The sequence below is a fragment of the Neoarius graeffei genome, chromosome 22, assembly GCF_027579695.1.
Source record: "Neoarius graeffei isolate fNeoGra1 chromosome 22, fNeoGra1.pri, whole genome shotgun sequence".
NCBI classification, from domain to species: domain Eukaryota; kingdom Metazoa; phylum Chordata; class Actinopteri; order Siluriformes; family Ariidae; genus Neoarius; species Neoarius graeffei.
In genome coordinates, this window is record NC_083590.1 from 59354104 (window position 1) to 59378273 (window position 24170).

Sequence of the window (24170 nt, forward strand, 5' to 3'; positions counted from 1 at the left end):
TATGTGCAAAAAATGCAAGAAACGCACGGAGGGCACGTGTGTGACACGCTGATTTTCGAGCTGTAGACTGGCCGGAGAGGTTCTTTGTCATGTCAAACAAACTCTGCGGGCGCTTACGTTTTTTCAGGTTGCAAGACAAACTTACGGCCAACGTGCGTCTTTCTCCACGAACAAAAAAAAAAAAAAAAGCAGCAATTTGGGAAACGCCAAAAATCGCATGGCCAAAAAAAAAAAAAAAATATATATATATATATATATATATATATATATATATATATATACACACACACACACGTCCGGTTGTGACCTAGGCTTAAAAGATGCAAAGTAATTTTTACCTTTTCAAAGCGACCCAAACCTCAAGTTTATCAAATTTCCTATGATATCATTTATTAAACAACTGAATTAATGATGGACCACACATGACTGGGAAAAAAGTTAATTAACTTTATTTTTTTAGAAAAAACAATTAAATAACAGGAATGAATAAACATATCTGTTTCTCTTACAATGTAATACAATTGTAATTGCCTCCTTTGTACATGTTCTATTACACTTTCATATGATATGATCAATTTCATGAACTAGACCTGGAAATGCTTGGTTGGAGATCTACAGCTTGCACTGGTGATAACTGGGGGCTGTGTGGAGGGGTGATGAGGTGCTGTAGGGCTTCTTTCCTCTCCTTAATTCTATGGTATGTCTCCCTCCATTTTCTGCGTCTTCTACGCTTTTCTCCCTCACTTAAGTCATCAATCCTTTTCTTCCTGCCTGATCTTAGATCCTCACTGTACTTTTCTTGTTCTTTCTGCAAGTATCTTTCCCTCCTCTCTGGGTCAGCATCACGACGTGCTCGATACAGCCGCTGTTTTTCTGCAGCACTTAGTGGTGGATTGGGTCCCTGTAAGTATTGTATTCATATTGTGAAACTGATCTTATATTTCAACAAATTCAAGTAATTTCAAATGTGAAAAAACGTGATTAGAATAATATTAAATAATAACACTAATAAATCAATTAAACTAGGCACTTTACTCAGTACTGTTACTCAGTCCTGTTACTCTTTATATGAGTAACAGGACTGAAAGTAACAAGACTGAGTTTTTAGCCTAGGATTAGCTAATACATGGAATTAAGCCACATGGCATCATCGCTAATAGCATGACCACACTTGGCACATTCTAGTGATTTACCAAAAATCTGTATTTTTAAATATCTAAGAAATAATTTAAGTAACAGGACAGTATGTTGACATTGACCTTATCAAAGTTAAAAAAAATCATCAAATATATAGAAAAGTAAATGAGAGAACTAACTTTTGGCCTTCCCATGGCCTTCAGAAGACACAACTGATGTAACTTCCTGTTGAGCATGAGATTTATGGAATGTTCCAAATTTGTCAGATGGGGTAATATGTTTGGGTAACAGGACTGAGTGAAAACCCAGGGACACGACTAAAATGTGTATTTTAACTAAGATATTGTGGATTTCTTATGAAAAAAATATATTTAAACCATGGATAGGATATGGAGTCACACAACAGTGCAAAAGAAATACTGTTTCTGAAGGATTTTAATCATAATATTTCATAGTTAAGTATAAAGTTAGAGTGCAGGGACAGGTAACACATGCTATTTTTCAGTGTTTTAGGTAGTTTTTATTAATCCTTACAATTATATATCTTAAATTTGAAATCAGATCAATGTGCAGGACATTCTGCGTAATAAGGAATTGTATTTTAAAGTACATTTTTATGTGCATTTATACATATAATTTTCTAGGGACGGAAATGGCACCGATTCGGTGGAATGGCTCCTCTGCTGTGCCTTCATCATCACTTGTGTGGTGCTCGTGCTCCAGGTCAGGTCCTCCTCGATGTACCTGCACCCCTAGGAACTGGAAGTCTAAGACCCTCTCCACACATTCCCCTGCTGATGAGAATAGGTTGAATGTCCATTTTCTTCTCCCTGAAGTCTACGATCAGCTCCTTAGTTTTGGTGGTGTTTTAGTCTCTGCACCACCCAGACAGCTGCTTCACCTCATCGTGAGAAACAGACTCATTCCCCCCAGAGATGAGCCCCACTATGGTAGTGTCATCCACAAATTTGACAATGCCATTACTGGAGTGGGTGGGGTACAATCCTAAGTGTAGAGGGTGAAGGGGGCTCAGCACACAGCCCTGTGGGGAGCCAGTACTGAGACTAAGGACATGTGTGTGTGTGTGTGTGTGGGGGGGGGGGGGGGGGGGGGGCTACTCTCACCCTCTGGGAGCAATCAGACAAGAAGTCCTTTATCCAGAGGCAGATGGATTGAGACAGTCCCAGGTCTGTCAGGTTAGACACCAGTCTGTGAGGGAGAATGGTCTTGAATGCTGAGCTGAAGTCCACAAAGAGCAGCTTAGCATAGCTTTCCTGCTGCTCAAGGTGAGTGAGGGGAGTGTGGAGAGTTGTGGCTATGGCATCCTCTGGACCTGTTAGCTCTGTAAGCATACTGGTGTCTGTCTAACATGGGTGGGAGGCTTGCAATGATGCGAGTCCGGACCAGTTTCTCAAAACACTTCATGATGACAGGAGTAAGTGCCACTAGATGGTGGTCATTCAGGCTGCTGGTCTTTTTTTTGCCAGTGGAACTATGGGAGAGGACTTCAGGCAGGGTGGGATGGTGGACTGGGATAGGGACTGGTTGACTTCTTGTGATATCCTGTGGTCTGTACATAACATGGTTCTAGGAGATGTTTTATTTTACTCCAAGATGCACACCCATCAGAAATACTGGCCAGAGATGATCAATTACTGCAGGAGTCGTCCTTCAGGTGGCCCATTGCTACTTAGCCTCTAATGCTTTCTAAGCTTGAACAGTCCCATGAGCCTTTGCACTCTGGCAAGGCTCTGTGGAACTGGCAACAACTAGAGTGACTACCTTTTCTGGTCACGGCAACAACAATGTTCTGGTCCTCCTCACTGGACCTAAATTTATTTTCAAAATCAAACAGAATGGGATAAAAGGCCATTTAGTGAAAAAAAAAAAGCTCCAAATAAGTGACTCCCTACAAATGTTTTTAATGAAAAAGCAGTCATTGTTGTATTTAAAAAAAAAAAACATACTATTTCATGAGCCTGTCTTAAAAAAAAAAAAAACCACGGGGTTGCTCAAATTTGCACAGCACTTTGTCTCACAGTAAGCCAGGTATATACTGGACAAATCTAATCAACCCTCACCGAACCGATGCTGAAATTACAGGGTGAGTCAAAATTATGTCAACACTTAAATGGTAGAAACCATTTTTATAAGAAAAAAACATATGTGCAAGAGGATTTACAGCGGACCTGGGCATTTTACGGCCCGCGGGCCGCATCCGGCCCTTTGGTTCATTTTGACCGGCCCGCGTAAGGTTAATTAGAAATTACAAAATAAACGTATTTTCTAATTTTACCCCATGCATGGACTGAATGTGCATTGCTTTTATTTTGAAGTTGTGTTCAACAAAAACGCAATGCACGCGGCATGAACATGACATGAAATCCCACGAAACCTAATCCCGTGATAACTACTTCCATAATTTGTCCAGACCAACCACAAACTTGTACGTTTTCCTTCAAATGGTCCAGCCAATCACATAGTGTGACGTCACCAGCAGGCGCCGGAGCCCGAGCCGATCTGTAGATCTGATACCTACACCGAATCAACGTTGTTGGGAGCAGATCACAAGAAGACTTTAGCCCCCAAAATGTCCGCAAAAAGAAGAAAGGTAGATGCCAAATGCAGGGCTTTCAACAAAACATGGACTGCTAAGTATTTATTTACTGAAGTCAGAGATAAAGCCATGTGTTTAGTTTGCGGAGAGCAGATTGCCATGTTCAAAGACTACAATTTGAGTCGGCATTACCAGACGAAGCATGCTGAGAAATACCGAAACTTGACTGATGCTGATATAGCGCGGACATCGGAAGCTTTGCTGGCTAAGCTAGAAAAGCAGCAAGGCTTTTTTTTTACCAAGCGTCACACATCCAGGGATGCAGGAACCAAGACCGGCTTTGTGTTTTCCCACAAAATCGCTAAAAACAGTAAGCCATTCTCGGAGGGGGAATTTGTGAAAGAGTGCTTGGTGGACCTGGTGCTTGACACTTGGAGTAGAAAGACAATATTGTGATGTCTTTATTGTGTTTTGGGGTGAATGTGACTTGGGGGGGAAAAAAAAAAAAAAAAGGTACAAACGTTCACATTTTGTTAACCATTGTTTTGGGAAATTTGATTGAATAAATTACATTTTTTGTAAGGCGACCTCATTTTTTCCATACTCTTACCAGTCTTAGCAACTTATAAAAACAATGTTATTTACTGCTTTATATAAAGAAATACAGTTAATATTATGCAGAATTTAGTTCCGCCTTTTGGTCCGGCCCTCCACAAAATTTTCTGTTTCTCATGTAGCCCCATGGAAAAAATAATTGCCCACCCCTGATTTACAGGATGGTCTCAACCTGTTCGCCATCGTGTTTAACACACGAAAACCAGCAAGCAACAGTACCATTTAATCTGTCACCCATGGCTTATGTCTATCTGCAGGAGAAAAATAACCCGTTAGTGTTAACATAATTTTGACTAACCCTGTATATTTTGTTTGCATTTGTGAGTTCATGGAAATGAAACAGATTGTGTAAAATGTCATACCAACTGCAGACCCCAGCATCAAACCAACTTGCATCGTGGCAAATTCTGTGGCATCGAAAATAATCAGCTCATCGGTGAGGTAGCAAGTTTTATATTAACTTTAGTATTAATTATAGTTAACAGTATCTGTTCAAATCCTGTCGTGTCATGCTTCTCTGTTTATCCTCGACATTTAGAAAAAAAACAAGCTGTAAGTGTGAATGAATAACTTCCTTGTTTTTTTTGTGTGTAAAGGCCAATTTATGCTGACAACCCAGTCCTCGCAGATAGCGTCGCAGACAGTGTCTGCGTAGCCCCCCCACCTTTGCAGACGCTCTGCGCGCACCTCCCAAAAATTGTGACCACCGCAGAAGCCTCGCAGACAGCGCCGCAGACAAGAGGGCTCTGATTGGTCCACTCTACATCCGCTGTACACGCACTTCCGCTTCCCTACTTTCCCGGTTTGGTTTGTTTTCACGACCGGCATTTTTAAAAACACGAGCGAAGATGGAGCAGCATGAAGAGCGGTTGATTGAGGAAGTACGTACATACGACTCCAGTTCTAGTCATTATAAAAAAAAAGTTCTAGTCATTATAAGTAACCGGAGGATAAACACTCCACTAACCACACCCACCAACTACTCCTAGCGACTTCGTGCCCCCTTGCGTTGTGCCGGTGAATAACATCGCGCACGCCTGTTATCCCCGCTCAACAATAAATTACAACTGTCTGCGAAAAGCTATCTGCGAAAGCCTTGTCGCACGAGCATGCAGAGGCCTTTAGAAGAAGCTACTGTGTTGTGGTGGATGCGGCAGAGTCAAGGAAAACTTCGTACAGTTTTTCTCAGCTGCATTTGGGAAAACAGACTATGATGGAATGTTGATGGAAACTATGATAATGAATAATATCTTGGGTAAGACAGGAAGCTGACCATGCTTAGAAGTTGTTATGGGAGGACCCATGTTAGTGATTACCTGGACTTGTGATTTTATGGGACTTTCATTAAATTATACAATAAAGAACTATTTGCTTGAGCATTATTCAGGTGTTACTAGCGTTTTTATTATTAACAGGTCAATTTCCACCATACTGGCTACAAGAATCGATGTAGGATCGCATTGTGATCAAACTTGTGATTTATACCACTACTCCACATATCATTAGCAAGAAGCAATTGATATTAATTGGAGCCATCATCATTATCTAGTCATCATATTTTGTTACTTAAAAATATGCAATCAATTGATGACAAACTCACCACTGAGGACTCTCCACTGTTCCTGGCTTCCTCCCTGTTCACCAGCTCTCCCTGGTAGGGTCCGAAGTGTGCACCTACTGGAATAGTCTCCCCCTTATTAAACACTCCCAGGCCTGCATCAGGAATACTGGACTTCTGGATTTCTAGCCCAGGAGGAAGAGTTTGTCTGGCTCGGTCAGGGACTCCCATGGGAACAGGAGTATCTGGGATGAAGACAGGTGGTCCATGAACCTCACATTTGTTGAGGAAGAAGGATTTGCAAACTTCGCAGTCTGGGAGTAGAGAAAACACAACAGGAAGAAATATGCGTGCAATCTGTGTGTATATCTAATACCATATATGGTACATTAGTACTGTATAAAGATTATTCTAAGAAAGGTTGCCAGTAAGATTCACTGAGCATCTGGTTGAGACTAGAGGTGTCCATCAGGACTGAGATCTCACAGGACACGAGTATGATTTTTTTTAACTTCCTTGTGGGAATAAACAAGTGGTCAGATATGAAGCTTGCAGGGCAAAATAAAACAATGTTCATTAACACAAGAGTGTGGCACTGGGTGATGTATTAACAGCATTCTTAGGACCTGCCTGGTCAGGGTCATTTTAAATTTGGCTACTTGTTTGCTTATCTTTTGGGAAACAGAATATCCCAAATTTGTTATGAAATCACATGCAGGTACAAACAAAACTAACTGTCCACACAGTAAGCAAGTAAGTAAATAAATAGTCCAACGCATATCTCTATTTGAGCTTACTGACAATTCCGGCATTCCTAGATCTAGGCATTTTTCCAACGCCATATATTCATATTTAATTTACACAAACTTTGTGCAGCTACAGTGGTGCTTGAAAGTTTGTGAACCCAGAAATATAGAAAATTCACACCTAGTGGCAATTTAAGCATAACCAATTTGCTGAAGGCAAGGCAAGTTTATTTATATAGCACATTTCATACACAGTGGCAGTTCAATGTGCTTTACAGAAGTAAAAGCAAAACAGTAAACAATAGAGAATAAAATTACATAAAATAAATGGGAAGAAATATAATAAGAATTAAACAATAGTAGAAATAAAATAATAAAATGAAGTATAAGTTCAAATAGGGGGGAAAAAAACCAGCAGAATAAAATAGAATAAAAGTTAAGTAAAATTTGAAACATGCAGAGACTGTAAAAGTAAAGATTATAAAACATGTAAAGAGGACAATATTAATTATTTAACAGAAAGCATCTGAAAACAGCTTGGTCTTTAACCTAGATTTGAAGCTGCCAACAGCAGGAGCATTTTTGATGTCCTCTGGCAGTTGGTTCCATAGCTGCACTGCATAGTAGCTAAAAGCTGCTTCACCACACTTTGTTTTAACAACAGGTTTTAATAGTAAATTTTGCTGCTGCGATCTGGTAGATCCGATTGAGTTAGGCCGCTGCAACATATCAGAGAGGTAATTGGGCCCTGTACCATTTAGAGATTTGTACACCAGCAGCAATGCTTTAAAGTCAATTCTGTAGCTTACTGGAAGCCAGTGACCTTAGAAGGGACCTTAGAATTGGAGTAATGTGCTCTGTTCTTTTTGTTCGTGTGAGAACCCTAGCTGCTGCATTTTGAACCAGCTGAAGTCGTTTGATGGTCTTTTTTGGCAGGCCTGTGAAAAGGCCATTGCAGTAATCAACCCTACTAGAGATGAAGGCATGTATCAGTTTTTCCAGATCATTTTTTGACATAAGTCCTCTTAGTTTGGAAATGTTTTTTAGGTGATAAAATGCCATTTTAGTGATTGCTTTCATGTGACTGTCAAAGTTTAGCTCGCTGTCAATGAAAACACCAAGATTTTTAACCATTTCTTTAGTTTTAATCCCTTTTGTGTCAAGAATAGTGGTAATCCTGAGTCTTTCATCTTTTTTTCCAAATAGAATTACTTCTGTTTTATCTGTGTTCAGCTGAAGAAAATTTTGTGACATCCAGTTGTTGATTTGATCGATACACTGGTAGAGACATTCAAGGGGGGCATAATCATTAGGTGATAAAGCAAAATAAATTTGGGTGTCATCTGCATAGCAGTAATACAAAATTGAATTGTTATTGATAATTTGCCCAAGTGGGAGCATATAAAGGTTGAATAGTAATGGTCCAAGAATTGACCCCTGGGGGACACCACAGGTCAAGGACATTGACGTTGAGGAACAATTTCCCATGGTAACAAAGAAGCTTCTATCTTTTAAGTATGAATTTAACCAATTGATAACTTTACCAGTCAACCCAACCCAGTGTTCAAGTCGATATAGCAGTATGTTGTGATCAACAGTATCAAAAGCTGCACTGAGGTCCAGTAATACCAGGACCGATGTTTTGCCTGCATCAGTATTAAGACGTATGTCATTTATAACTTTAATCAGTGCTGTTTCAGTGCTATGATTGGCACGAAATCCTGACTGAAAATTATCAAAACGGCTGTTTGATATCAAGAAGGCAGTTAATTGATTGAAGACAATTTTTTCAAGGATTTTCCCGATGAATGGTAAATTTGATATTGGCCTGTAGTTATTTAATACTGAAGGATCCAGATTATTATTTTTTTTTTAAGTAGGGGCTTTACAACAGCTTTTTTCAGGGACACAGGAACAATGCCAGTCTCTAGGGATGTATTTATAATTTGAAGCACATCTGTAATTATAAGATAAAGAACAGACTTAAGAAAGTTGGTGGGCAGAATGTCCAATTCAGATGTTGAGGAACTGAGATTTTGTACAGTTTTTTCAAGAGTCTCATGATCAATTAAACAAAATTCTGACATTGTGTTAAAGTTATCTATCTGTGTCATTGGTGATTGCAGTTTTTCAATTTTTTGCAACTGAGATATATTATGAGCAATATTCTGCTGTATTTTATCAATTTTACCTTTGAAGAAGGATGCAAACTCATTGCATTTATTAACTGAGAGAAGTTCAGGTGCTAATTGTGGTGGGGGATTAGTTAGCTTCTCTACTGTTGAAAATAGCACACGGGCATTGTTCATATTCCTGTTGTTGATGTTGGAGAAGAAAGACTGTCTTGCTTTACGAACTTCATAATTATAATTACAAAGCATCTCTTTATGGATTTGATAATGGATGTGAAGTTTAGATTTGCGCCATTTTCTTTCAGTCTTTCTACATTCTCTCTTTAGCAGTTTAACAGCCGGGTACTGCTTCCATGGTGCTTTCTGCTTATCATTGACCCTTTTGATTTTGAATGGAGCAATATCATCCATAATTTGGGTCATATTTAAATTAAAAATTTCCAGTAAATCATCTACAGAGTCTGACATTTTGGTTGAGATCCGAGAGAGAGCTTGCTCAAAGAGAGCACATGTGTTGTCTTTTATGACTCTCCTACCCATAGTCGTTGAGCTGTTCTGAATGTGAGGAGACATAGAAACATCAGAGAAAACACAGAAATGATCGGATAAGGCCAGGTCAACAACAGTAGTAGAAACAGTAAGACCCTTTGTGATGACGAGGTCAAGGGTATGACCACGAGAGTGGGTCGGCCCCTGTACATGTTGTACTAGGTTGAAGTTGTCAATAAGTGCAAGTAGTTCTTTGGCATAAGTGTTTTCAGTATTATCTACATGCAAGTTAAAATCCCCAGATATAATAAGACAATCAAACTCTAAGCAAATGACTGACAACAGTTCACCAAACTCTTCAAGAAAGACTTTGGCTGAATGTCTCGGAGGCCTATAAATAGTTAATAATAATAATAATAATAATAATAATAATAATAATAATGTTAGGAGAGCATGTAACAAGTGCACATAAGTGTTCAAAGGATGTAAACTCACCAAGTGAGGATTGTTTACATTGAAAAGAGACTCTGAATATATTTGCGATCCCTCCACCTTTCCCTTGTTGGGTAACATTCAAAAAATTAAAATTTGGGGGAGCTGCTTCAATAAGGGTGGTAGCACTATTTGCTTGATCCAGCCAAGTTTCAGTTAGAAGCAAAAAATCAAGATTGTGTTTGCAGATAAGATCATTAATTAAAAATGACTTGTTTGAAAGTGATCTAACGTTCAGAAGAGCTAGCTTTACAGAAAGTCTAGAAGTAATATCTGCTTGGGCACTCTGATGTTGTTTTAAAACAGGAAGGAGATTAGATTGGTTTACCCCCTGGGTTAAATGTGCTCTATGTTTTCTATTTCTTATCAACACAGGAATAGAGAATGGCATAGGCATATTGGGTCCCAGCTGGTTTTCAAAACTACACCCATTTGCAGCATACCTGTCAACTTTGAGGTTTGAAAAAAAGAGATATTTCTCAGATTTTTAACTCAAAATAAGGGAAAATTTTGGAAAGTCATACCCTTCACCAAAAGTGGGTGTGTAGTTGAATGGGGGGCAATTTTCTATCTAGTATTTGTGATTTCCTGTACTCTGGTGCATGTTGGTGATAGCCAAGACCCAAACTCAATATGCTTATGGTTTATAGAGTGCATTTGTGAATAAACTATACATTTATTTTTATTTGCTTTCAGTGGTACCAGTTATTTCCCAAATTAAGGGGTAAAATACGTATCTTATGTTAAAATAAGAAAAGGTCATTATATAACCAGTCAATAAATTAAATTCCATTGCAATTTATTATGGTTTTACCATAGTCATGGCCTCGGAACACTAGATAGATAGATAGATAGATAGATAGATAGATAGATAGATAGATAGATAGATAGATAGAGTAATAAAGAGATAAAGAGTAATATAAGATATTAAACCAAGAGTGATTTAAAATGGGTAAGTTTCAGATAGAAAATAAAATAGACAATGAGTGGATAAAACAGTTAATACACCAATTAGTTTACACTAGGCTATTTATGAGGTCTTAGCCAGGACATACTTAATGTAAACATGTGTAGCTTACCTTTGATTATTTGGGAGGCTTTCGTTTTCCCCATGGAAAATTTCTTTGCGATGGAAGAGCCTGGGAACATTCCAGCCACGCACTTGTTGAAATCATCAAAGAAAGAGAGGCTAATGTTTTTCTTAGCTATTAGCATCGCCATCTTCACCTCAGACCTAATCAGTGTTGCCAGATGCTGCTGACGTTTTCCAGCCCAAAATATGTTCAAAACCTGCCAAAATGCACTTGAAACCGCCCAACTTGGGTGGGAAACCGCCCAATCTGGCAACACTGGACCTAATCACTTGTTCAGCCTCGCCTCTGGACATAGTTCTGTAATTACTGATGCCTGAGAGGGCAGGGACGTGAATTCATGGCCCGACTTCCTGCTGTAAACTCCTGTCAGAGGCGCGTCATGAATTATGGACCTACCGACTTTTTTATATTGTGAAAATACGAGACTTTTATATAATGTGAAAATACGGGATATTTTCGGGAAAATAAAAAAAAAAACAGGAAGACAGTGGGAAATAAGTCAAAATAAGGGATTTCCCGGGAAAAACGGGAGGGTTGACAGGTATGATTTGCAGGGACCCAGAGTACATCAAACAAGACTTTTTAAATGTTCCATTTGGTTTGAGGGTGAAAGGATTGGAGATGACATGTATCTTTTAGATGGTGAAAAAGATTTGTAGCCAGCTGAAAGTCCTGGGCGAACACAGTTTTGATGAACTGGGTACACTGCTTGTCGCGACAGATTTGGGCTGGAAAAAGAGAGTGCAGCCATTGGGAGCAATCTTTGCATACTATTAGGGAAATCCATGCGGGTGGGAGACGGAGATGGTGCAGTGAAGTCAGAAGAGCGAGAAATTGGTGAGTTCTTTGTATGGCAGTTTGTCTCTGATTTTTGGCAGTCTGTCTTTGAATCTTGGCAGTCTGGCAGGTCAGATGTCTGTGTCCTTGATGATGACTTGCAAAGATGATTGTTTTGGCTTTGCAGAGGTATTGTTTTTTGTAACTATGTCAGTCTGCGACATCTTAACTGTTTTCCTCAATGCTGGCTGAGAAAAGATTGCAAGTCTGTAATGGTCTACTAAGACTTTGGCCTCAATCCAGCTGAATTCAGTGCTATTTGGCTTGAAGAATTCTCTGCGATTCCAGAAAAGGTTAAAATTGTCTATCAAGTTCATACCAAATGAAAAACAAGTTTTTCCAAGCCAGGTGTTAAGACTGAAGAGTCAAGAAAATGCAAAGCTTCCTCTCGCTGGGAGTGGGCCACTGATAAAAGATTGTATTCCAGTCTTATAGAGATCAGAAAAAAGTTTTCTGAAATCATCTTGGACAAACAGCTGTTCTCTGAAAACATCATTTGCTCCCACATGCACAACAATACATTTGATAGTTTTATGCTCGGACATGAGCTTCAAAATGCTGTCTTTGGTGTCAGAGATGGATGCATTTGGAAGGCAGCAAATAATCATCCCATGACCTTTTAAATGTCTTACAGTGGAATCACCAAGAACAAGGGTTGTGGGATCAGGTGGTGTTACGAGCTGCTTTTTGCCTCTTCCCACAGCTCTTCGATCTTGGTGCGATCTCTTTTTACGATGTGTTTGTCCGCTTGAAACATCCTCTTCCACATCCCTGAGGCATTCAAATTTGTTCTGAAGCCTTATGGGCTGTGGATTTTCCATAGGATTGTAAATCCTATTGTAATTTGTAGAACGAGCTGGTGTTGAGGTAATTACTCTTCCGTTTTTATTTTTGGGCTTGCCACCCATCATGTGCCAGTTTTCTGTACTCACATTTTGCCCAGCTTGATCGATGAATTCATCCACTCAATCTGCAATGCCGTCGGTCTGTCGGAGTGCAATCTCTGCATTCTCAGCCACTATTTCTGTACTCCTTTCCTGAGATATCGCTTTTAATTCATCCGTCTTTGGCAGAGCATCAATCTTTGATTCCAGGATAGAAATCCTCTGTTCTAGTTCCATGCATTTTCTCCAGGATTTATTGCCTCCTGGCATTTTGTTTTAAAAGCTAACTTATCTTATAAAGATGAAAAATAAAATGAAAAAATAGTGGAAATTAAATTAAAATTAAATTAAAAGCTTATAAAGATGAAAAATAAAATGAAAAAATAGTGGAAATTAAATGAGAAGGTAAAGTATAGAAATAAAGATCAAGAAAGCAGGAGCAAAGCAAAGAAGCGTCCTACTCACTTGAGTAGAAGAAGAAACCAGTGGACCCAGAGGAAACCTACACTGACCGGGAGAACTTGCAAAACTTCACACAGACAGCAACCCTAGCTTAGAATCGAATCAAGAACCCTGGAGCTGAGCCACTGTGACGCCCCTAAATCTGCATACAGATATTTGGACTTCTGTCTCTCACACCCATATGTGCTTATTAAACATCCCATTTCGGGGCATACTGAGGAGCATACTCACAACCGGTTGGGGTCTTCTGTGAGCTCATGCATGTAGGGAAGAGAGCACATAGCACTTTCCTCTGGGTGTGTTTTGCTATCCTGTGGCGTAGCATGAGCTGCATTTGGAAAAAGAGGAGGTTGATGCCTTTATATGTCTTGGAGGAAGCACATGTTAGCCTTCACTCACACTGTTAAGGAGACCTGGCTGGTGGATGGCAGGTAACCGCATTGGAGTGAAAAATGATTGGAAGAAAAAAAAATAAACAAACCTATAATCTTCTAATGTGGTGAAGATGCTAGGACATGTTTAATTAACATTTATGGAAGGAGACCCAGGTATGAGTCAGTAAGCTTCCCAAGATGGAGGAGTCTTCAGGACAGAAGAGTTTGTGCTTTCTGGTTTCTCAGTCATACAACAACCTGCATTTTTTGGTCTCAGAATAAAACACAGGAGTGGCTGGAGAGAATGACAGACATTCTGTAACGTTAAATGTAAACAGAAACAAATACAACATGCAATGTGTCATTCATTAATAAATAAAAAACTGTAATCGTAAGCAAATCACTGTGGTATGAGGGGAATAATACACTTTGGGCCGTGCTGTTATATGAAAATAAAAATCACCCGGCACAGAATTTTATATAACAGCATGACCCATTGTGTGATTTTCCATACATTTTTTTGGTCAGGTTAACATCATTGGTTTATAAATGATTAATAAATTTTAAGGAAGGAAATAAATAATTTTGTTTCTCTCAGTCCTTGCTAGAATATTACACACTCTTTAAACAAAGTTCATACTTCATCTCATCTCATTATCTGTAGCCGCTTTATCCTGTTCTACAGGGTCGCAGGCAAGCTGGAGCCTATCCCAGCTGACTACGGGTGAAAGGCGGGGTACACCCTGGACAAGTCGCCAGGTCATCACAGGGAATGTTCATATTTTATCAATCAAAGCAAACCTCAACTTGTCACAATTTGTGGATTAAACTATCTGAGACTGAGGCTACATCCCAAATGTACTGTATTGCACTTTTAGTGCACCAGATAGTGTGTAGGGTAGAATAAACAGCAAGTGTGTTACTGAGCACCAGAGTGGCCTGATGTCTTACAGAGATGGTCTTTATTGTCAGGATCTTCCACTTTAACAAAGAGACCTTCAGGTGGGTTGTCAAGGTTGTCTCCATGGTTGTAGATTTTCAGCTCCAGCGTCTCCTCTTTCTTCACGTGGACTTCTGACGTCCCTCCATCCGTGGACGTCTCTGTTTTCATGTCCTCACACAGCTAAAGATCAAACAACAAATCTGTTAGGGCGGTACGGTATCCATCCCACTCGGGAAGGTACTGCTCTCATTTCCTGCAACATAGCTCAAAGTCTCAGAAGAGACCTAGTTAATCTGTGACAATCCAGAGCCAAGGCCAGGGAGCAGACGAACAGGCTAAACTGGCTGTCTGCTAGCTGCAGAGAGTAATTACTCAGGTTCCACTATATCGAGACTGTGTCTGTTCTCCAAGCTGTACAAAAGTAGAAACACTCAGTTTGTTCTACACTGTAAACCCGGATAAGTTGAGTACACTTAAACGACTTTCGTAAAGCGATTGCCTTAAGTGGTTTAAGTTATGAAGAGTAGAGAAAATGAATGTCAAGTACAATCAACTTGAACGACTTAATTAATGAACTAAACAAAAACTGTGCAGTCTACTTAAGACTAGAATGCTCAGAACTTAATATGATAAGTCTAATTCACTTAACTGCTTTAATATTTAAAATCTTAATATCCTCTTCACTGTAAGCCCGGATAAGTTGAGTTTACTTAAAAAATTTGAGGAAACCAGTTGCCTTAAAAAAAATTAAGTAATGTATAATCAAAACTTGAGTGAATTAAACTTAAATGCTTGATGGGAATGGAATTGCTATTTTAAAGTACAACACACTAAATACCAAGTTGATTTAACTTAAAATCTTTTGCTAAACCAATTGCTTTGTATAATCATTAAATGTAACATATTAACTTCATTACACTAAATGCCAAGTTGGTTTAATGCAATATAAATAGCAATATTAACTTTAATGAACAAAAAAAGAAAACAAATGTACATTCTTTTTCTCTTTTATTGTAGATAGCACATTTACAAAAAAAGGAGCAGAAAAAAAAAACAATCAAATCCTGGATTCACAAGACTGACAGCATGGTGTTCATCTTTCTTAATGGCAGGACTGAGAAAATATGCATATACTATATAAGATTTTCACTGACAGAAATATTTACTTTCAGAGAGAGAGAGGGAGAGAGAGACAGGAGGGCAGAGAGAGAGAGGATGGAAAAGGTAAGCAATAGTGATGAACTGACACACCAAAAACCTACTTAACCAAATAACATGTCCAAATAAATCCAAACAGTGATACACCAACGGACCGCCGCCTTCCTTTCTCTCTCCTTCTCCCTTGTGCTGCGCACCGTGGAAGAGCGCGTTTTCTGTGCTGTCGGTCAGGTGTTCAATGCAGCTAACAGCTAGTGAGCACTTAGCTAATAGGGGAAGAACGTCAATTCTAACGTTAGCTACTTAATCGTACAATATATAATGATTAAACCTATGATATGGTTGTGCTGTGTACTTACATTATCCAAAAAGTCTTCAAAAGTGTCCCATTCCAAATCCAGAGAGCTCTCCACAGTGACAAAAGCAACTTAGCCAACAGATGAAAATGACGTGAAATTGGTAAAATACCACCTGTAACTGTAAAACACGCGATTTCCACTGCTCTTAAAGTTAAAACAAACATTCCCACCGACAGTCAGGATCCAAAATACTAAGTTCAGAGAAGAAACGTTGGCTGAAGCTCACTCTGAATTTTACCAAACCTCACGTAACTGCTGCTGATCTGTGAAAGTTAAAATGGTGGCTTCACAACTCTGCGCAGATTAAAAAAGAGGCGTGGTCATGACTAAAACTTAGAATTTTAAGGCCATTCAACTTAAACTTATTAACACTTTTGACTATGTGTACAAATTAGTAGAATATACTTAATATTTTTTAGTAATGCAATCAAACTTAAATTTTTACGTACATTGTATTAAAACATTTAATTAAATACAAAGTCCGGGCTTACAGTGTAATAAATATAAAATTGGATCATACCGACTATACAGCCACTGCCAGCACCTTTGATCTAAAAGGTAGGGCTATTAAATATTAGCTCTCTTACGCCTGAAGCACTGTTAATGAACTTATTACTGATCAGGAGTTTAATGTACTGTGTTTAACAGAAACATGGATTAAACCAAATGAGTCTGTAGCATTAAATGAAATTAGTCCTCCGGGTTACAAATTATATACACTAGCCTCATCTAACTGGCAGAGGAGAAGGCATCATGGTTATTTATAATGAATATCTTGACAAACACAAAAACCTGGACAGTTAGTATGAAGAACTTCAAAACACATTTGTGGCAGCAGGGGCATGGCCTCGTATCAGTTTGTGAATGGAGGGCAGGACCAGGGAAGGTGAGTGGCAAAGTCAATGTTGATTAATGTTGTGCGCGTTTGTTGCAGTGACGGTGGAGGACAGAAAAGGAGGCAGACAGCAGAGAGAAGGGATCTCCCCAGATCAGAACACAACTGTGCGCGTGCGCACACGTCTGTGTGTGTCTAAACGGACGTTAAAGCTGAAAAGCAACACAAAAAATAAGTGTGCGTGAATGTCATCTCTCGCCTGCTGTGCTTCTGTACTCCACCCACATCAGGGATCTGTTACAGTGGTGCTGAAACCTGGGAGTACAGAAGGGAACCACCACATGGAGTCCTCATCCATGCCCTCGCTACTGCCCAGCAGAACCAGCATCAAGTGCTGACAGCCCTCCGGAAGGAGCAAGAGCAACGCTTTGAAGCTTTGATGCTGGCCCAGCAGGAAGATCACCAGAAGTTCTGGGATCTGCTCGTGTCGGCGGAGGCCTCGACCACAGCAGACCCTCCCCACATCACCCTCATGAAGAGGGGCCCACACAACAGCGGCTGAAGCATGGGGGTGGCCGGTGGAGCAGCGTGTGGTGCGCCTGTTTCCACTACTGACTGGCGAGGTACAGCTCACCGTGCAGCGACTCCCTGCCGACAGCCGACCCATATACGTCAACCTGAAGAGAGCCATCCTGCAGCATGTCGGCCGCTCTCGGGAACAACATCGCCAGCGCTTCCAGATGTTGACATTGGAGGTGGTCAGCCAGCCGTTTGCATTCGGCCAACAGCTCTGGGACACCTGCTGGTGGTGGCTGAGAGTGGACAACTGCGACGCCGACAGGATCATCAATCTGGTGACACTGGAACAGTTTATCGCTCAACTTCCGGAAGGAACGGTGGAGTGGGTCCAGTGTCATTGCCCAGTGTCGCAGGAGCAAGCCGTCCCCCCCCCCCCAATTCCCCCACTGTGGAGGCAGGGTCCAGCTCCTCCCCAGTCAGCCCGTCGCACCCATGGCGTCCTCCCATTTCCCTCTTCCGTGTCTATGTCTTCTCCTCCTCAGGTGAGTGATGCCCATAATGCCGGTGCAGAGGGAAAGCCTGGGCCAGTATGCTGGTGCTGCAGGGAGCCGGCGCATCTCCAGAGTCAGTGCTCTGCAATGGAGGTGGGAGCTGTGGTCCGGATCCCCGAAATACCAGAGACCGCCCCTGATCGGGCCGAAATGTATCAAATACCAGTAAGTGTTCAAGGGGATATGTATCACTTGGTGGTGGATGCCGGCTGTAATCAGACCTCAATTCACCAAAGCCTGATGCAAGGTGAGGTATTGGGGAGCGCACAAGCGGTGAAGATTTTGTGTGTGCAAGGGGATGTTCACAATTATCCTCTAGTATCTGTCCAAATTCTATTTTGGGGAGAAAAGCATAGCATAAAGACAGCGGTTAACCCACGTCTTACCCACCCGCTGATCCTTGTAACTGATTGGCTGGGGTTTAGGGAATTAATGAAGCATATAGTAAGGGGTGGGCCCTGCGATAATATGTCACGGTGGGGGAAGAGATCCCAGTGTGGCATTGACTGGGAAAGCAGTCACAGAGCCATCTACGTTAGCACCACATCAGGGTGATGCGAGGAGTGAGGCACAGCTCGCCTCTCCTCCCTCTCTCGGGGATTCCCTCGAGGACTTCCTGTTAGAGCAGTCACAAGACGAGACTCTGCATTATGCGTTTAACCAAGTGAGAGTAATTGAAGGTCAAACTCTCCAGCCAAATGCAGCACCCACCTTCTTGTATTTCATATTAATGATAAGCTGTATCGAGTAATGCAGGACACTCAAACCGGTGAGCAGTTAACACAGTTGTTAACCCCAAGAGCCGTAGGGAACTCGTGTTCCATGCAGCTCACTTTAATCCCATGACTAGACACTTAGGACAGGATAAAACACTAGCCCGAATAATGGCTATTCTATTAGCCAGGGATCCACAGGGATGTCCGCCGGTGGTGTGCGGCGTGCCGCAAATGCCAATTAGTAAATCCCACGGCCACTTCAAAAGCGCCTTTATGCCCACTCCCTCCAATTGAAACTCCCTTTGAGAGAATTGGTACGGATCTCGTCGGGCCATTAGATTCAAGATTCATTTATTGTCATTCCTTATGCACTAGAGTACACAAAAGAGTGAAATAACGTCCCCCTAACTTGGTCAATACCACACATAAGTCACAAGTAATCTAAGCTTAGATCGGTTAGCATGAGAATATTGCTTTATTTTAGTTCTGGTGGACTATGCAAGCAACATGATATATCTGGAAGCAGTGCCGCTTTCTGAATCAGAAATTCTGACGGACCAAGTACTACGTTTATATCACACACACACACACTGCGTGAACTGTATGAATTATTGGGAATTAAATCTATCTGAACCAGCATCTATCACCCACAAACAGGTGGCTTAGTGGAATGATTTAATCAGACACTTAAATTTATTCAGAAATTTGTAAGTGAACATACACATAATTGAAATAAATGGCCTGAGCCCCTGTTATTTGCAGTATGAGAGGTCCCAAAAGCCTCCACGGGATTTTCACAATTTGAATTATTATATGGGCGAAAGCTGCATGGCATTTTGGAACATGCTGTGGGAAAATAGGAAGGAGGCACCTTCACCTAGTAAGAACAAAATCCAATATGTTCTGGGCAATTCCATGTAAATGTCAACCTCACCATGCAAAAATAAAGCAACATGTAATACATCAAAACCACTCCCAGAGATATCACCTAGGTAATAAACAAATAAATACATACATAAATAAATATTTTGATCACCTAATATGTCACTGTCAGTCTTTCTTTCTTATAATGTAAAACCCAAGCTAAAATCAACTTTGATCATGTACAATTCTATATTATTGCCACAAGCCACAGAAATGTATGCTAAAATCCACAAAACAGCAAAACAATAGCCATCCTAAATATTATTTAAGAACTCTGATAGTTTTAGCTGATATTTAGAGAGTTTTTCAAAGGGTTATGGTGGTTAAATTGCTGATTTTCTAAACGTATGCCATGTCTATTTCAGACACGTCACATCCATAACGGAATTTCGTCACATCCATAACGCTGACTTTTCCTTCCGAAACTCTGCATGAAATACAAAATATTTTAAACAAAGATTTTTTAATATTCACCTTGAACCCCTCTATCAAATGGATATCTCCATTTCGACATTAGGTTTACAATTTCACAGAGTTTGATAAAAATGTACAGTCACCCAAGAAAAGTGATACTTTTTCTGTCACATCCATAACGCATCTTTTATTGGCATTTTATGGCATGCCCTAGATGTACTATGGGAATTGTTCTTGTTCTATCACTTCTCCAGTATGGTACAGCCTTAAAATATGCAACACCTGTTTAAATACTGGGAGACAATAAAACATGCACTGGGTCATTTGTTGCCATTTTGAGTTCAAGTGTCATGTCCATAACGCTGGAATTGCTCTTCTCGACCTACACACAAAGCTCCACACCCTCACATACTTAACCCAGGAGAATTTCCGGCAGGCACGAGAACGACAAGCCCAGCTGTACGACAGGGACGCAAGCCTTAGAGAGTTCATACCAGGAGATGAAGTACTCGTATTATTGCCCATGTCAAGCTCCAAATTTGTCACCAAGTGGCAAGAGTCCTTCGAGATCACACGGCAAGTCAGGGACGTCAACTATGAGGTGAGGCGAATGGATAGGGACGGGGCTCTGCAAATATACCACCTCATCCTACAACCCCGATTCCAAAAAAGTTGGGACAAAGTACAAATTGTAAATAAAAACGGAATGCAATAATTTACAAATCTCAAAAACTGATATTGTATTCACAATAGAACATAGACAACATATCAAACGTCGAAAGTGAGACATTTTGAAATTTCATGCCAAATATTGGCTCATTTGAAATTTCATGACAGCAACACGTCTCAAAAAAGTTGGGACAGGGGCAATAAGAGGCTGGAAAAGTTAAAGGTACAAAAAAGGAACAGCTGGAGGACCAAATTGCAACTCATTAGGTCAATTGGCAATAGGTCATTAACATGACTGGGTATAAAAAGAGCATCTTAGAGTGGCAGCGGCTCTCAGAAGTAAAGATGGGAAGAGGATCACCAATCCCCCTAATTCTGCGCCAACAAATAGTGGAGCAATATCAGAAAGGAGTTCGACAGTGTAAAATTGCAAAGAGTTTGAACATATCATCTACAGTGCATAACATCATCAAAAGATTCAAAGAATCTGGAAGAATCTCTGTGCGTAAGGGTCAAGGCCGGAAAACCATACTGGGTGCCCGTGATCTTCGGGCTCTTAGACGGCACTGCATCACATACAGGCATGCTTCTGTATTGGAAATCACAAAATGGGCTCAGGAATATTTCCAGAGAACATTATCTGTGAACACAATTCACCGTGCCATCCGCCGTTGCCAGCTAAAACTCTATAGTTCAAAGAAGAAGCCGTGTCTAAACATGATCCAGAAGCGCAGACGTCTTCTCTGGGCCAAGGCTCATTTAAAATGGACTGTGGCAAAGTGGAAAACTGTTCTGTGGTCAGATGAATCAAAATTTGAAGTTCTTTATGGAAATCAGGGACGCCGTGTCATTCGGACTAAAGAGGAGAAGGACAACCCAAGTTGTCATCAGCGCTCAGTTCAGAAGCCTGCATCTGGGCAATTCCATGTAAATGTCAACCTCACCATGCAAAAACAAAGCAACATGTAATACATCAAAACCACTCCCAGAGATATCACCTAGGCCTGTATTTTACAGATGTGAATAAGTTGAACCAATTTGTCACAAGAATTGTTCCCTTCGCCTTCACTACTTTAGCTAATGACACTAATAACTTTGATCATGTACAATTCTATATTATTGCCACAAGGCACAAAAATGTATGCTAAAATCCACAAAACAGCAAAACAATAGCCATCCTAAATATTATTTAAGAACTTTGATAGTTTTAGCTGATATTTAGAGAGTTTTTCAAAGGGTTATGGTGGTTAAATTGCTGATTTTCTAAACATATGCCATGTCTATTTCAGACGCGTCACATCCATAACGGAATTTCGTCACATCCATAACGCTGACTTTTCCTTCTGAAACTCTGCATGAAATACAAAATATTTTAAACAAAGATTTTTTAATATTCACCTTGGACCCCTCTATCAAATGGATATCTCCATTTCGACATTAGGTTTACAATTTCACAGAGTTTGATAAAAATGTACAGTCACCCAAGAAAAGTGATACTTTTTCTGTCACATCCATAACGCATCTTTTATTGGCATTTTATGGCATGCCCTAGATGTACTATGGGAATTGTTCTTGTTCTATCACTTCTCCAGTATGGTACAGCCTTAAAATATGCAACACCTGTTTAAATACTGGGAGACAATAAAACATGCACTGGGTCATTTGTTGCCATGTTGAGTTCAAGTGTCATGTCCGTAACGATGGAATTGCTCATCTCTGATGGTATGGGGTTGCATTAGTGCGTGTGGCATGGGCAGCTTACACATCTGGAAAGACACCATCAATGCTGAAAGGTATATCCAGGTTCTAGAGCAACATATGCTCCCAACCAGACGATGTCTCTTTCAGGGAAGACCTTGCATTTTCCAACATGACAATGCCAAACCACATACTGCATCAATTACAGCATCATGGCTGTGTAGAAGAAGGGTCCGGGTACTGAACTGGCCAGCCTGCAGTCCAGATCTTTCACCCATAGAAAACATTTGGCACATCATAAAATGGAAGATACGACAAAAGAGACCTAAGACAGTTGAGCAACTAGAATCCTACATTAGACAAGAATGGGTTAACATTCCTATCCCTAAACTTGAGAAGCTTGTCACCTCAGTCCCCAGACGTTTACAGACTGTTGTAAAGAGAAAAGGGGATGTCTCACAGTCGGAAACATGGCATTGTCCCAACTTTTTTGAGATGTGTTGTCATGAAATTTAAAAATCACCTAATTTTTCTCTTGAAATGATACATTTTCTCAGTTTAAACATTTGATACATCATCTATGTTCTATTCTGAATAAAATATAGAATTTTGAAACTTCCACATCAGAAAAAGGTTAGCCAAACTACAACTCTCTCCTGAGTGGATAAATAGTGCACTATCTAGAGTGCACACGGCATTTTTTCAGACTGACCGTAGTTCACTAAAACAGTAAAGTGGACATGTATTTGGGATTCGACCGCACACCTTCAGTTTAACTTACCTCAGGGGTTTAAATCCTCAGAGCCAGACACAATAATCTGCTTTTATTTTTATAAAGCGGTTCAGACGAGCATCAGCTTTTTCTTCTCCAGTGTTTACTGGCGGTTGGAGAAGCAGCTACTGGACGCGTCACCGCCACCACCTGGACTGGAGTGGAGTTTCAGGGTGGAGGACGCCTATCCCAACCCAACCCTCACACACTTCTACTAATAACAATTATAACGTCATTTTAAAAAGTGTAATGTTACATGCCTGGACCCATTTGGCTGTTCTGAACATGTCTGTGCTGCCTTTTCTTTTCTTTTTTTTTTGCTGCCAGAAGCTAAAATTCTCTGGGACTGGTTTGCTTCCAGTGGAACTGGTGCGTATGATGCATCCATCCATTATCTGTCGCTGCTTATCCTGTTCTACAGGGTTGCAGGCACGCTGGAGCCTATCCCAGCTGATTATGGGCGAGACACCCATACACCCTAGACAAGTCACCAGGTCATCGCAGGGCTAACACAAACAACCATTCACGATCACATTCACACCAAACCTCTTTGGACTGTGCGGTAGGGTGACTATATTTTGATTTCCAAAAAAGAAGACACTCGGCCCAGCCTCACGACAAAAATTCAGACAGGCTTCTCAGAGGTTAATGAACATGCTTTATTATGCCTCAATGGTACAAAAATAACTTCTGTAACAAAATAAAATAACATCTGTAACAAAAGGATAGCTCTCTTTTCAAATAAATAAATAATGTTCTAAATATGACCTGTGTTAGAAAATCCAGCTTCAACAAAATCTCTTAATACCTTTTCAATGTAATAAGATAAATAATAAAACAGTCTCACAAAGATACTAACTCAACAAACAAAAAGGATCTATACTTTTAATCTTTACTTGTCTTCTTCATCCTGCTTTTCCTCCAAAATTTGTGTTGCAATTGCCGCCAGTAAATATTATACATTTGTCAGACAAATTGTTTTTTGCCAGTGTTTCAGTGAGATATTGTGTGATGGTTTCTGCTGTCTCATTAGGTGTGTCTTTAACCTCAGTCAATTTTGTTTGCACGCCACCCTTCTTCCAGTCAAAATACTGGATTATGATTGAGAATATTTTCACTGCTCCATGGTTACTCTCATCTGTAGAAACACCACAGTACTGGATTTCTTTGAGTGCTTCATGAGCAACTTCAACAGAGTGGGGCGCTATAACACCATTGACAATGGCTTCGGTCTT

At 40.3% G+C, this 24170-nt stretch overlaps 1 protein-coding gene across 8 annotated transcripts in view; it reads right to left on the reverse strand.

Moving 5' to 3' along the window:
• The window catches only part of LOC132870986 (zinc finger protein 883-like), a 46141-nt gene extending 23104 nt beyond the window's left edge, over nt 1-23037 (reverse strand). The window contains exons 1-4 of one of the 8 annotated variants that reach the window (XM_060905064.1): nt 14329-14416; nt 13485-13693; nt 10806-13331; nt 5910-6181 (exon numbers count right to left, since the gene is read on the reverse strand). In XM_060905064.1, coding sequence (XP_060761047.1) covers nt 5910-6181; nt 10806-10947 — 414 coding nt within the window. In that variant the 5' untranslated portion in view covers nt 10948-13331; nt 13485-13693; nt 14329-14416. Of the gene's footprint in view, nt 1-5909; nt 6182-10805; nt 13332-13484; nt 14501-22944 lie in introns of those variants that run through there. The other 7 variants (XM_060905066.1, XM_060905062.1, XM_060905061.1 and 4 more) reach the window with 7 other exon arrangements.
• Nucleotides 23038-24170: the final 1133 nt, after the last annotated feature.